The sequence below is a fragment of the Oratosquilla oratoria genome, unplaced genomic scaffold (genome assembly GCF_046742065.1).
Source record: "Oratosquilla oratoria isolate Oo_2021 unplaced genomic scaffold, ASM4674206v1 SCAFFOLD48, whole genome shotgun sequence".
NCBI classification, from domain to species: Eukaryota; Metazoa; Arthropoda; class Malacostraca; order Stomatopoda; family Squillidae; genus Oratosquilla; species Oratosquilla oratoria.
The window spans coordinates 242,466-258,572 of NW_027467712.1; the positions used below are offsets into that span (position 1 = coordinate 242,466).

Consider the following 16,107-nt stretch of genomic DNA (forward strand, 5'->3'; position numbering starts at 1 on the left):
TGGGAGATAGGGTTGATTGGGATCGTTTGGACACATGGAAAGAATGAATGGAGAAAGATTAGTAAAAGGAGTGTGGAAGGCAGAGGTGGAAGGAGTGAATATGAGGGGACGACCAAGAATGAGAAGGATGGCTGGGGTGAAAGGGACATTGGGAAAGATGAGAATGTCTGTTGAAGAAGGAAGGGAGAAGACAGAGGATAGGGGTAAGTGGAGAATGGTTGTGTATGTATGATTCTGTGATGCATGAAAGGTAGTGGGTGAGAGAGTATGTGTGAATGATATTTTGACGCAGCCCCAAGGGATTTTTTTTTTTTTTGCTGCTGCATGAGGGGACGGAGAGGGGGGATCGTAGATTAAATGAAGCGGCCTTGCTGTGGATGTGCTGTGTCTTGCTGCATTGCTTATGAACCAGGGAAGAGCCAAGAAAAGAGGGAGGGAGGGTGGTGAATGGAAATTGAATATGTGCAGATTAAATGTGTGGGAGTGGATTTATGCCTTTGACTTTGGCTCCCTTGTGAGGGGGAAAAAGTCCTTGGTATATGTATGTATGTTGTACGTTATCATATCCAATACGAGAGGAAGGGAGGGAGAGGTGTTAGGTAGGGTTGGAATGGATGGGGATGAAATAGGTGGGAATGGAATTATGCCTTTTGATTTTGGTTACCTCCATTGCAAGGGAAATGCCTTTCGTATATGTATGTAGGCCTACTTATATTTTTACCGTGGGAAAATTAAATTGCAAGTATGTATTGAAAATATACTTGTGAACTGGCCATGTTTTGGTTATGACCTTAGAAATTTTGTGTGAATTCATGTAATACAAAATGATAGCGTGACATTGTGTAAATTCCCATTATCTAATCTTGACATACTAAGCGATAAAGAACCTGCCAGGGTACTAGCATACTTGGTGTATGGAAGAGCTAATGAGAACATCCAACAAAGCGCTCGAATAGCCAAAGCTGCTACGTAAAAAATACTTTGATTAGTTAGCCGTGCGCATGTTTACACGCGTTTGGACTGTCTATGGGCAATCTATAGGCTATTCTCCCTTGCGTAGGCTTTGCCAATCGTATGTGAGTATTGAACTTGCTTTGCAATTGAGATAAGGTAGAAAGTAGTACTGGTGTTTATAAAAACAAATTTAAATAGAATATGAGAAATTTGGTAACCATAGTAGTACCGTATCACTTCAAAAACAGCATATTATTATTATATTCATATTGCTTGATATATTTTCAGTTTTACATGACTAAAATCGGGTGCTATGTGAGGAAATTGTAGTAATGTACTTTATAGTTTTGAATGGATCTGGATAGCAAAAAGATGCCAAAAGTTAAAAAAAAAGACTGATATCGGCGCCATTTCCCAATTATCTTAGGATTTTTTCATTTTAATCAAGACAGCGTAAAGAGAAAAGTTAGAGGCACAACAAGATATTCTGGAAAATAGGTACTTTTTATCGAATTCATTGTTTACGTGAAATACACCCAGTAGTATGTTTTAGCTCTGGCATTGCAGATATATACGGAGATGTGTATCGAGTGAGAAAAAGTAACCCTTTGTTACCCTGGTATTTAGTTACGTCAGTGACCAAACATTTGGTAAAATTAGGTTTCGCACTTTTTGGTTAGATTTCACTATTGAAGGGTAGGTTTAGTTACTCAGATTGTTTCGTTATGGTAAGGCAGAGTAAGTATTCCCAAATATTGACAAGGATATTCGATCTATGGCGAAGTACTGCCCTGCTGATGATAGTAATTGAACATTGTGATTTGCCTACAAAAGAATGATAACATCGGGTAACATCATTCTTGTCTTTTGGCTGCCGCCAGGCTGTTGTTATTTGTTTTCGTGATATCAGATTGGTAGCTAAAGGGTTACAGCTTCAGTTAACCACTTTTGTACTGAGGGTGGCAATTGTCTGATTATTTCTATTTATTGTTTAGGTGTGCAGTACAGTTTGTTTTGATTAACACCTTTTACATGGGTAACATTCCCCATAATTTTGGCTGCAGCCAGAATAATTCAATTGCAGGCATGTTAGTGATGGTTTTAGAATAAAAATGATACATCAGAGGGCAGATGTTAGATTATAGATAAATCACTAATTGGTAAAAATTCAGAAGTTTGCACAATACCTACTTTGCCTTGTGATACCTTGTGGACATCCATGATCTTGGTTAAATAGTCTTAACTACAAGTACAGCTGGTGAAGCCTCCAAGTTGCCTCATATAAAGTAAAAAAAGAAATGGGTATACATTTGACTTGTTTATTAAAGTGTGGCCAAGTGTCATGATAATATATTGCCTTTAGTTTCACTTAACTGGAAACCTGCAGTACCTATGTCAGTGATTGGCAATAGCCCTTGGACCCTGATGTAGGTTTCAATGGAAATAATTATTTATTTTTAGAAGTGTATATCTAAGCGATATATAAATGATTTTTTTTTTTTTTTTTTTTTTTGTAAAAAAAAAATACATCAACATAAAATAAATTTTGAAATGAATTAATAAATACTAAAATACACTACTGAATAGAGCTGCCACCATAAGTTCAAGACTCCATGTTGTTGTCTGTCTAGCCCCAGCTGACAGCATCCCTGATAACAATGACAACTACAATGACCCTGATAACCTGTAGCTTTGCAGGTACTACATTATTAACCCCTTCCATACGGTGCCGCACACGTAGGCGTCATGGACTTAGATCTCGGTGGCAGCAGCCAATGCCAGCCGTACGACGTGTCGTAATAATACTCGCATCATAAAATATAGTCACCGCTTATATTGATCGTTCTCTCTTCACCCGTGAATTCTGATAACCATAGAAAATGCGATTACAAAAGAATTAGAAAGAATGTCATTATGGAGGGGCGACTACAATATATATAATCAAGACGCCGATATGGCAGCCTCGCGAATACACTCGCTCCCCATGACGCCTACGTGTGCGGCACCGTATGGAAGGGGTTAAATGCAGGTTAGGTTAGACCAGGTTATCATACTTAAATTTCTTTGACTTCAGCATCTATCAAAATAAAGATAGTGTCTCAAGCGCATGTTGCAACTCCGTTTTGTAATTTATCGCTTTTAATTTTTTTTTTCTGTTATTGATTTCTGCCAAGAAAAATGTATATCACGAAGTGGATAGTTTTAGTTACTTGGGAAGTGGATAGTTTTAGTTACTTGGGTGCAAATGTGGCAGGAAAAGGTGGAGTGAAGGTGGAGGTAGAATGTAGATTGAGAGAAGCAAGTAAATGCCTTGGTGGATTGAAGAGTGTAATGAGGAATATACATTTGGGAATGGATGCTAAGAGGAGACTGTATGAAGGAGTGATTGTGCCAACAGCACTGTATGGGGCAGAAACATGGAACATAAGAGAGGAAGAGAGAAGGAGTTTGAATGTGTTTGAGATGAGGTGTCTGAGAAGTATGATGAGGGTTACTAGGCTAGATAGAGTGAAAAATGAGGAGGTGAGGAGAAGAACGGGGGTGGAAAGGGAGTTGGGAGATAGGGTTGATGAAAGAGTATTAGGATGGTTTGGACACATGGAAAGAATGAATGAAGAAAGAGTAGTAGAAGAGGTATGGAAGGCAGATGTGGAGGGAGTGAACATGAGGGGACGTCCTAGGATGAGGTGGATGGATGGGGTGAAGGGGGCTTTGGGGAAGAGGGGAATGTCTGTTGAGGAAGGACGGGAGAGGACAGAAGACGGGTGAATGGAGAATGGTTGTATATGGATGATGATGTGATGCATGAGGTGGAATGGGCGGGGGGATGGGGGGATGAGGTAGTATGTGTGAGGAAAATTTGACGCTGCCCGAAGGGATTTCTCCCCATCTTCTCCATTTATGGAGGGGGGGGTTGCCGATTTAATGAAGCGGCCTTGCTATGGATGTGCTGTGTCTTGCGACACTGCTTCTGACCCAGGGCAGTGGACAGGGTACAGGGATGACCCGTCATCCAGGAGGTGCTAAGATAAGAGGGAGGGTGGAGGGGTGTGGAGTGTATTCAGGGATGGAATGGGTGTTAATGATTTTATGCCTTTTCCTTTTTGGCTACCCCCCTTGTAAGGGGGAAAAAGCCTTGGTATATGTATGTATGTATAAAAATTATTTTTAATTTTCTATCTATTGTTTAGGTGTGCACTTCTCAAAATTTACGGAAATAACTGGAATATTGCCCATATTGTATTATGGGTGGGAGGGAGGGACCAGTGGTAGGTACCTGCAAGTGATAGTCCTGGAAGATGGATGTCAGAGACACCATACTGCCTGTCTTCAGAAACCACTAACACCTTCACATCTGAAGGTGCAGTCCTTAGGTACTGTCATGCTCAAGATCTATGTCATCTTTGACACTCCAGGAGTACAGTGGTTCTATCTGACAGTATGCATTGATCCCCTAGCCCTATGGTGCTAAACATGGCCAAAGAAATTCCTAACAACACCCTGTGTATTCAGACCAAGGTAATTTAAATGAGATGAAGTAGATTGTACTGGAGGGATGGAGAGCAAATCATGTCACTAGATGGGACCACTACTCCAGGAGTACTTAGATACAAGAACTGGTAACTGCTCCCCTCCCCTTAATTCTATAAACTGGTGACATATAAACAGTCAATGTTTCTTTTCAGAGAGATTTATGGGAGAACCCAGGGAACCATTGCCAGTTACTGTGGGATTCCAGTAAAACTTGAGGCAATAATGGCTTTTGGTATATTATTATTAGTGTAGGTATGTTTTTATGTCACTGGGAAGTAGGACTAAGAGGAGGAGTGGGGAAGCATTTGCCAAGTGTCAATTACTCTTTGAAAAAATGGGAAGAAAAGTAGTACATATATACATATACTAAGGGCTTTTCCCCCCTTACAGGGGAGGTAGCCAAAGCCAAAAGGCATAATTCCACTCCCATTTCATCCCCACCCACTTCACTCCCATTCACCACCCTTCCCTCCCTCCATCTTTTCTTGTCTCTTACTGGATGACAGGTCATCCCTGCATCTCTCCCCATTGCCCTGGGTCAGAAGCAGTGCAGCAAGACACAACACATCCACAGCAAAGCCATTTCATTTAATTGGCAACTCCCTCTCTCAGTCTCCTCATGCAGGAAAAGAGAAGATACAGAGAAATCTTTGTGCTGTGTCAAAATATTGGTCACACATAACCATTTTCTAACCCCCCATCCCCCACCCACTCCCTTCCATGCATCACAGAATCATCCATATACAACCATTCTCCACTCACCCCTATCTTCTGTCTTCTCCATTCCTTCCTCAACAGATATTCACCTCTCTCCCAATGCCCCTTTTACCACATCCATCCAACTCATCCTCAGTCACCCCCTTCAGTTCACTCCATCCATATCTGCCTTCCACACTCCTTTTACTAATCTTTCTTCACTCATTCTTTCCATGTGTCCAAACCATCCCATTACTCTTTCATCAGTCCTGTCTCCCAACTCCTTTTTCACCCCTGCTCACCTCCTCACCTCATTTTGTACTCTATCCAGCCTAGTAACCCCTACCATATTTCTTAGACATTTCATCTCAAATACATTTAGACTCTTCCTCTCTTCCTCTCTTATGTTTCATGTTTCTGCCCCATACGGTGGTGTCAGCAGAATCACCCCTTCAGACAATCTCCTTATAGCATCCATTCCCAAATGTCTATTTCTCATTATACAATTTAAACCCCCATGGTATTTACTTGCTTCTCTCATTCTACATTCTCCTTCCACCTCCACACCTCCCTTTCCTGACACATTTGCCTCCAAGTATCTAAAGCTATCCACTTCCTCCAGCATTTCTCCATTAATACTCACTTTCAATTTGTTGCCATCCTCTTACCTTGTATATCTTTTCACCTTTTACCCACATTTACCTTCAACTTTCTCCTTGTGCACACCTTCCCAAATTCTATCACTAACTTCCTTAATCCCTCCTCTTATCCTGCTACAAGTACAGTGTTGTCAGCAAACAACAACTGGCTTATCTCCCATTTTTCACAATTTTCTTTAACTATCTCTAATCCCCTGACCACCCCATCCATGTACACATTGAACAGCCATGGCAACATGACACATCCCTGGTGAAGTCCCACCTTTACCTCAAATCACTCAATCTCTACATTTTTAATTCTAACACAGGCTTTTACTACTGTCATAAAAACTCTTGACTGCTCTTAACAGCTTTCTTCCTATCCCATATATCTGCAGAACCTCACACAGTGCCTTCCTGTCTATCTTGTCATAAGCCTTTTCCAAATCCATAAAGACTCAAAAGACATCCTTACCCTTTTGCTAAAATTTTCTCACATATCTATCTTACCACAAAAATCTGATCCATGTAACCCTTACCTGTCCTAAACCCACACTGTTCCTCACCAATTACCCCTACTGTTCCTCTCCAAATCCTCTCAATCAAAACTGCACATAAGCCTTCCCAATTACACTCAACAAACTGATCCCATTGAAACTGCTCTACTTACATTTTTCCCCTTTTCCCTTGTAAAGTGGAACTATACAGGCACTCTTCCAGTCCTCCGACATTCTACCCTCTTTTAGGCAAACATTAAACAACCTTACCAACCAGTCCACCATCAGTATACCTCCCTTTTTTTAGACACTGCATGACACCCATCTAAGCCACGTTTCTTGCTTTCACCCCATCTTTTCTTATTTCTCCCCCATTGTCCTTATTCATCACTGTCATTTTCTTAGTGCTTCCCACTGTAACCACCTTTCCATCACATTTAGTATTTTTTTTTTTTTTTTAAATACTCTGCCCTTCTCCTTATGCCTCTTCCATTATTCTCCATCTGCACCTTTTACCTTTTCTTTTATACTTGATTTGCCTCCCCTTCCTCTCTTGATTTCCTTACAAAACATCTTTTTATTATTTATGCCCAGTCTGGAGATTGGGTGCCAGTTCCTTAGGGCTGCACTTCGAGTTGGAATTAGGGCATTGATGTTTTTAACCATTTCAGTACAATGGCACCTATGTAGGTGTCATGAAGCGTGAGTGGGTACGCAAGAATGTCAGCATCTTGATTATATATATACAGTATATATTTTTTTGTAGTTGTACATGAGTTACCCCTGGATTCTGTGAACTGGTTTGATCACATTTTCTGTGTTTATTATTACTCAGAGTAAAAGAGAATGAGTAATACAGCAGTGACTATATTTTATAACGCGAGAAGTGTGATGAATTGTACATATGGCAGCAAGAATTTGACTTGTACTGAAGTGGTTAAGGATGGGCAATGGCAAGGTTGTTTTGTCCAATGTCCATTATCTAGGAATACCATTAGGAAGTAACATGTTAGTACCTAACAGTACCTAACTTGACCTGACCTAACTTAACAACCTGTAACATGACATACAGTTATGTAATGTAAACTATAGTGATCTAACCTAAGCAAGTATTTTAGTGAGGTATCCATTAGAGTTGTTTGGAAATGAGTCTAGGGAACTACTAACCCATGTGGTAAATCTTTGAATGAGTGCAATATATGCAGGTCACTGATTAAATTTTCTGTAAAAGAAAAAAAGCTTGCCAGTTGTATGACCAACAACATATTCACATGACAGTGTCATTAGCCAATCATTAGAATTTTACTCAGTTTACTAGTTTGTCATAGATTTAGAGGTGTGATGTAAGTATTTTTGCTGTGGTAAAAGAAAACTGAGAAAAGTAGGTGGTGAGCCAGTTGATGTTTGCTGATGACACTGCTTGTGGCAGGGTCATAGGAGGGATTAAGGGAGTTAGTGATGGAGTTTGGGAGGGTATACAATAGGAGAAAGTTGAAGGTAAATGTGGGTAAAAGTAGTGTGGAATGTACAAGGGCAGCAAGTTGGAAGTAAATCTTAAAGGAGAGAGGCTGGAGGAAGTGGATAGCTTTAGATATTTGGGATTGCATGTGGCAAGAAAGGGAGGAGTGGCAGTGGAAGAAAATTGTAGACTGAGAGAAGCAAGTAAATGTCTTGGGGCATTAAAAAGTGTCGAGAAATAGGCATCTGGGAATGTATGCTAAGAAGAGACTATATGAAGGGGTGATTGTGCTGATGGCACTGTATGGAGCAGAAACATGGAATTTAAGAGAAAGAAAAAGTTTAAATGTGTTTGAGATGAAATGTCTGAGAAGTATATTGGGGATTACAAGATTGGATAGACTGAGAAAGAAGGAGATGAGGAGGAAAGTGGGGCTGGAAAAGGAGATGGCAGATAGAGCTGATGAAAACGTATTGGGATGGTTTGGACAAATGAAAAGAATGAGTGAAGATTAGTAAAAGAGGTGTGGAAGGCAGAGGTGGAGGGAGTGAACTTGAGGGGACCGAGGATGAGATGGATGGGGTGAAAGGGGTGTTAAGCAGGAGGGAAATATTTGTTGAGTAAGGAATGGAGAAGGCAGGAGATAGGGGTAAGTGGAGAATGGCTGTGTATAGATGATACTATGATGCAAGGAGGGGAATGGATGGTGGGTAGGGAGTTATTATGTATGATGATTTGATGCAGCCTGAAAGGATTTTTCCCTGCCTTCTCTTTTTCTGCATGAGGGGATGGAGAGGGGGGTCGCTGATTAAGTGAAGCAGCCTTGCTGTGGATGTGCTTTCTTGCTGCATTGCTTCTGACCCAGGGCAGTGGGTGGCATACAGGCATAACCCATCATCCATGAGGAGCTAAGATCAGAGGTAAGAAAGGGTGGTGGATGCTTGATGGCTAAAGTATGGGGACAGTTATTGGAGGGAACGTAATGAATCGTTTAGAAAAACAGAATTTTAATCAGTGTGTAATATGTCTTTCATAGAGTGTAGAGCTGCCTGACAAACCTGTTAAAGTGCTTGATGAAGTCATTGATATATTGAATAGGAAGGAATATGTGGACATAAATTATATGGACTCTGAAAAAGTTTTGGTACCTTGCAAGAGGCTATCATTTTACAGGTAGTGGGCATAAGAGGTAAAGTCAAGAGATGGATAGGAATTTTTTAACTTGTATAAAGCATATTTGGAATATGTCATGCACATTTTGTAAATCTGCACAGATTATGGATATCCAAAAAAACATGAAGCACAAATATTGAACTCATAATTGGGTGCATAGATAATGAATCCATTATACATGCACAAATTACTGGAGTGCCAGATGAAGTGGGGGGTGGGAATTTGACCTCTGACATGAGTAATATTGAGAAGCGGAAAAACCTAATCTAACTACCTAGCCTAACATTTTATGAATCTTCATAATGTGTGCATATCTAATAGATTTGTTATCTGTTCATCCAATTTTGAATTCATTATTGGTGCTGCATATTTTATGAATATTCATAATCTGTACAGATGACAATGACGGGACATAATACAGTTGCTTAAAGGTTATGAAGACGTCTCATATGATTAATGATTCACACTACATATGACATGATTATAAAATTGTGAAATTGAACAAACAAGCATACTGTGGAGTTGCAATGAAAAGAAATTGGTTCAGTATAGGAGTGATTAAAGAATAGAATGAATTACCAAAATATGTAGTGTCAGCACCTATGTTGGGTAGTTTTAAGGCAAGATATGACAGTTACAGCAATATAGAGTAGGGCTGTTACAACTATTCCCTGGGGTGGGGGCAAAATAATAGATTACCTCTTTGTTCCTCACTAGTAATTACTAGATAAACATTAATAGGTGGGTATCATTAGTTCAGTCATTGGTGTATTACTATAGCTTACTAGGTTATCTTACCTAAACTAATTTAAGATTAGTAAAAATTTTCACTATGTTGTGTTTATAGTGTGACTGACAAATTATGTTGTCATTGCACAGTTATGTTTTTGACTGGAAAATGTCATCTGACATTTTGTTGATCATGTTAGAATAGGATATGTACAGATATTGCCGAATATTGGCTGGGATTTACATATTTACTATTAGTAATTTTACAGGGAAATTCATTGATTAATTAAGGTATTGAGATCTTGTACCTTTTTTTTTATCCTCCTAAAGCAGATTAAAGCACAGACACAAGTAGGAAATGTACTCCTATATATCTGGATGCTGCTGCCACCCTTCAGCTAGCTGAGACTTGAATAAATTGACTGTCCTTGCTTCCACAGTTTCTTGGCTCAACTTGTTCCAGGCTTAAGTGATTCTGGTCATATCTTTTGGTAACCTTACTGGAAGAAGGTTTGAAAAGAGTGTCCACAGGTCATGAACCTCCTTTGATAATTTAGCTTGTCATGCTTATTGGTAATTTTGTATGCCTGTATCAGGTCTGCCGTCTGTAATTGTTATTCAAGAGTGGGGAGGTTTGAGTTCTCTTAACTGATCAGAATATAGGACATAAGAGATACCTTGGACCAATCTAGTGGCCTTGTGTTGCAGCTCTTCCAAGGGGCCCTTGACTCTCTTAAGCTTTGGGCTATGGACAACTATTGTGTATTTGAGGTAGGGACAAACTAAGTTCCTAAATAGGAGACAAAATGTGGTTTTATCCATGGATTTGAATTTCTACTTAAGGATTCATAAGATTTGGTTTAGTTAACTGACTTATGGTTTTCAGGAAATGTGACTGGTCACTTCTTGTAGTCATCCTGTAAGTTCATTCAGGGTTACAGTGACTTAGATATATTATTTTATATGATCTATATGTAGACAAGAAAGAGCCCCAATATTGAACTAGGCATTTGTGACATTTTCTACTCTTGACTTCTCCATTTACTAGCACTTTCTGGCCTGTTAAGAAATTCCCAATCCATTCATGGATGTTATCACTGATACCCTGGGAATAAAACTGTGCCAGCAAACATTAATGTGGTGCAGTGTTGAAGGCTTTCGCATAACCTGAAAGCACTATGTCAACTGGTATATCATGACTGAGGTCTTCTGTCCACACACCTTGGACTTCAAGCAAGTTAGTGACTGGACTTAACTTCAAAAGAATTCAAGTTGTTGGTTACTCAGTAGATCATCGACCCTAAGGTGTGCCAAGATGTCTTCCATTATTGTGCATTCTAGGAGTTTTATAGACAGTGGATTATCAGTGACACTAGTCTGTAGTTTGCTGAATGTGATTCAGTACCATTCTTAAAGATATTTGTTACTGTTGGTGTTTCCCATTGTTGTGGTGTGTCTGTAGATAAGCTCATATTATACAATAGTCTGATTGGGGTTGTGATAACATCAGTTTCTGGAGTATACATGGATGGATGTGGTCTGATTCTGGTGATACTTTTACATGAGTAACAGAAACTATGAGCTGTGAATGGTCACCCTAGATTTTTATCAATGGAATTGAAGAAAGGTCTTCCCATGGCATACTCTCTGTTTAGTACATTAGCCTTCTGGTGTCCCAAGGCACCTTCCAGTCACCAGAAAGTTTTGTTATTATTTTGATGTTGCCGGCCAGATTGCCTTTAGAGTCCTTGATTTCCCAGTATGTAAGTACTCTTAGTAATTTTGACTGTCTTTGGTGTGAAGATATTGCAGCCAGGCATGATTTTTGTTAGGAAAAATATCATGTGACAGTGAAGGTAGTGTTTTGCTTGTTAGTGCTTTATCAAGAATATATACTTGATAAAGCTCTAATAATGTATCAAGAAATATTCCATCCTCTTACGGTACTTTTCCTGAAATGTTGGCCGTTGCCTCTCTTTCATGATTTTTCTTCTTGGCCTTGCTCAATGTATCTTGATTCATCCAAATGATTTTCCTTCTGCCAGGGTCAGAAGGACTGAACTCCAGTTCAGCCACAGGTACATTTTTGTCTTTAGCTGATTGCATGGCTTCCTCTATTGTTGTCATTTCCCCTCAAGTTCATTGTCCCAGTCTACATTAAGCATCTCCCTTATAGCCTTGTAGTCAGCTTTGTTGCAGTTATACACTGTTTTCTGTTAAGTAATAATTATGACTGCTGAAGACCAGGGTAAACTGCAGGTCACTTGTGCTCAAGGAGTATAGGTACTGAAACTCTTCCACTATACCCTGTTCATTCATGAATATCAAGTCATCCCTTGTTAGAGCTTGGCCTTCATGATATCTAGTAGGTTTGATTACATACTGATAGCTTCAATGAATAAATACATGGGACTTTTTATTATATTTATTATTCATTTTCTATCCATAGCAAAAGGGAGGTAACCTGCCAAGGCATACTGTACACCCACCCTTCACCCATCCAACACCCATTTGTTTTACTTTCTATTTCATCTCCACCATCCCTGTCTCCTGTCCATTGCTTGGGCCAGAAGCAATGCAGCTAGACATAGCACCATAGTAGGGCCTGACATCTGAAGCTAGTGTACCCCCACCATTTCATTATGTGGCAACCCTCCCTCCCTCCCTCCCTCATGCATCTATGAGTAATTATAGAAGACAATAACAAATCCCTTTGGGCTGCATTAATTTATCCATTCACAGTTTTCCACTTGTATCTCAATACAGTATTCATTATTCTGATATTAAGAAAAAAAATAAGGTGGAAATGTTTGTATTTTGTTGGTTTGAATATGTAAGACATGAACTGAAAGGTAACGGGGTACATCATATCTTATCTCTGCGTTGATCAACACGTACAGGTGTTCTTGTGTACAGCACCTTTATTGGATTTTGAATATATAAGTATAAATGACACTTGGTACCTGAGCATCAAATCTAAATGATGAAACAAAGTTGACAGTAACCCTTACATTTTCACTTTTTATTTCAGTTTCTTTGTAGGCACATCCATTAAAATTGTGTTGTGATAAAGATTATTGATAAAGATCAGGCAAGGAAGTTGGAGAGAGAAACCACTAATATAGTACAAGTATAGAAGCATCTCAGGCAAAACTGATATTTATATGTCTTTAATACTGATAACCCACTTTTGGAGAAGAAAAAGCGAAAGTATAAAGATTTGTATATTTCGATCACTAACTGTGATCCTCTTCAGCAGATGCCTCTTCTGCTGAAGAGGATCACAGTTAGTGATTGAAATATATAGATCTTTATACTTTCGCTTATTCTTCTATGAAAGTGGGTTATCAGTATTATTTTACCAATGTGCTATGACATAACTGTTGTTGTATGTCTTTGTTGTAAGTCTGTAAATTTGAGACAATGCATATTTGTAACATCCATTTCTCTCTCTTGTTTTTTCCTTTTTTTTTTTTTTCTTTTCTTTTACAGGCAAACATGGCTGCGCAGAAGGTTCTAGTTGCCCTAGATTTTGATCATACAATTATTGATGACAATAGTGACACCTACATTGTAAAACTTTTACCCAACCACAAAGTTCCTGAAGATCTGAAACAGTTGTATCGGAAAGATGGATGGACTTTATACATGCAGGAAATTTTTAAACTTCTCCACAAGAATGATACCAAGTCGTCTCAAATACTGAATTGCCTAACAGAAATCAAATTAACAGAAAGCATGAAGGAATTCCTAACGAAGTTACCAAGAGATTCAACTGAATTTATTGTGATATCAGATAGTAATTCTTTGTTCATTGATCATATTTTGAGAAATGAAGGTATAAGAGACCTTTTCCGAGAAATATTTACAAATCCTGCAAAGATTGATGAGAATGACTGTCTTAATATTGAAATGTTTCATTATCAAGATTATTGCAAACTTAGCACTAAAAATCTTTGCAAGGGTCACATTTTGAATAGTTATGTAGAATCAAGACAGAAAGATAATGTTCATTTCTCACACATAGCCTATGTTGGGGATGGAAGTAACGACTTTTGCCCAAGTTTGCTTCTGAAAGAAAAAGATGCCGTCTTTCCTCGAAGCGGCTATTCCCTTCTTAATTGTATACCCAGAATGGAAGCAGAAAAAGGACTCAAGGTGGAAGCTGAGGTTTGCCCATGGGATAATGGAATGGATATTCATGAGAAAGTTAAGGAGTGGTATAGTGCAGTTAATGAAAATCTTCCTCATCCAAGGCTTAGGACATTAATTAAAACATAGATATGAATAAGCAATGTTAGAATTTTTAATGAAAATTTAAATAGATTTGTAAATTGTCAGCTGTTATCATAATGTGGTAATAATAATGATGGTTGTCTTGAGTTTCAGACTGGAATCCCACAGGCTCACAGTGATCATCAGACCCTCCTTTAGATCTCTCTGGAAAGAAATTTGGGCATTTGTCTGTGTTGCAGAAGAATGGGTCAATTTCTGTTACCAGCCTATATTATGTAATAGTAGTAGTAGTAGTAGGGGAGCAGTCACTAGTTGTCAGGTTTCACGTGGAAAGGTGGGGGAAATAAAGTTGAAAAATGTATCAGCCCCTCAGGGCTTCACCTCTAGATGGAGGTAAAGGCACTGATGAATTTTGAAGATGAATGGCAGGAAGATGATTCTTTTGGATATCCACCTTACAAGCACACCATTTGTAGCTATTCATTGGTCTATCACAGCAGCATATTGAATGTGATGCCTAGGGTAGTGATAGAATTTGCTGTCCCTCTAAACAACATTCCAAAAATGGGGAGCATCTGCAAAAGTGTAAAAGAAATATTACAAGTACAGCTATTTATTTTATTTCTTACCAGTCTTGGGAAAAAAAAGAAGAAAAAATGTACACAAATAATATATTTGTGAAGTTTATCATGCTACCTGTTGCACTAATTCACCAAAATGCTGACCCCCCCCTCTCTTTTTAGATTTACCAATAATCAGAAATTTCAAATAGGTATTAATTTTTTTTTGAGGTACTAACAAAGTGAAAATACATAGAATGATCCAACAAGGAGAATACCTAAGAATCATATCACTGATGCTTGTCTTCAGATACCATTTACACCCTGACATCCATCTTGAGGTCCAGCCCTGAGGGGATGACACTTAAGACTCCAGACCAACTCCAAGATCTTCCTCTTAGTATCCACTATCTTTCCTACACTTTTCCACATAAGGAGAGCTTACAGCCAGTGACTGCTTCCCTTCTCTGACCAGCCAGTGACAAATGCACTTGCACTAAAACTATGCAACACAAATAACGACCAACATTTCTTTCTAGAGAGGTCTAAGGGAAGGACCGGAGATTGTTGCTGATTACTGTGGGATTGCAGGTCAAGGAAAGTTGAGGCAGCATTTAATATATTCAAAGGGTAGATGATGAGTACTTGCGTAAGTTGCTTTTGCAAGATGGCAGTAGAAGAGAAACATCTCAGTTGGTTGTCTAAATTCCATTAGCACCCTCATCTCTAAGTATCTCTACGATCTCTCACTGTCAGTGTGAAATGTCTTTCCTCGTGTATTTCACATAAGGAGATATGACAACTGGTGGCTGCTCCCCACATTCTTGCCATATGTCGACACAGAAACAGACCCACAGTAATAGAGCAGTTCAGCTTTTTTCCTAGAGAGATCTATTAGAGGGCCGAAGGATTGTTTAGATAGTGTGGGACAGCAGATTCCCAGTCAATGAAACTCAAAACAAGTTATTATTGTCATATGGTGAAGCATTTGGTATGAAAATAGCTTTTGTAGTCTGAAAGGAATTTCATAAACATTTATAATGAAAGCTGTGTACCACATTAGTGTTTTACAGCAGTGTTTTTACATTTTTAGATCACTTCATAGTAAAATATTTTAAATCTTGTGTCTTAAATATCATGTGTTTTTATGTAAGAGTGCAAAATGTTTGAAACATACTTTGAAGACGGATCTAAAATATATAGGCACCTTATATCATTGGTGAGTTTTATTAACCATAATTGTATTAATATTACTTTGTTGACCCTGGATCTTTGTCCTTATTTTCAATTAGGTCACTTGTTTGTTTTATTTGTTTATATATCTTTTATTTATTTTATTTTTTGTGAATAAAAATATTTAATGAAAATATTTCATTAACCCTGAAAAATAAGGGTTCAGATAGTTATATATTTTAAAGTGGGGAGGTAGGTTTTTCTCCTGACCTTTCTTGAAGGGAGGCATCCTCACCACCATCTCAGGAACCTACTTTCACAAGGGAAGCTCATGCTAAGTGTGAAGTAGGAACTGAGAATGGGTGTGAAATCAATCACTGTCAGAACTTTCTTCTAACCATTTAACAATAACTGAATTCTTCCTAATACTAGCCTATTCCTATAATGGTGCATGATAG

At 38.7% G+C, this 16,107-nt stretch overlaps 1 protein-coding gene across 6 annotated transcripts; it reads left to right on the forward strand.

The window, feature by feature from the left end:
* The first annotated feature begins 902 nt into the window (after window positions 1-902).
* LOC143023497 (pyridoxal phosphate phosphatase PHOSPHO2-like) lies at window positions 903-15,692 on the forward strand. Of its 6 annotated transcripts, none has more exons than XM_076182026.1 (2): window positions 903-1,076; window positions 13,173-15,692. In XM_076182026.1, the coding sequence occupies exons 1-2, from the start codon at window positions 1,002-1,004 to the stop codon at window positions 13,959-13,961; spliced, it is 864 nt and encodes a 287-aa protein (XP_076038141.1). In that variant the 5' UTR covers window positions 903-1,001; the 3' UTR covers window positions 13,962-15,692. The 6 variants fall into 6 exon arrangements, with proteins under 6 accessions (XP_076038141.1, XP_076038145.1, XP_076038142.1 ...); XM_076182030.1 differs by having other exon boundaries at window positions 973-1,072; XM_076182027.1 differs by lacking the exon at window positions 903-1,076 and adding an exon at window positions 1,311-1,452.
* Window positions 15,693-16,107: the final 415 nt, after the last annotated feature.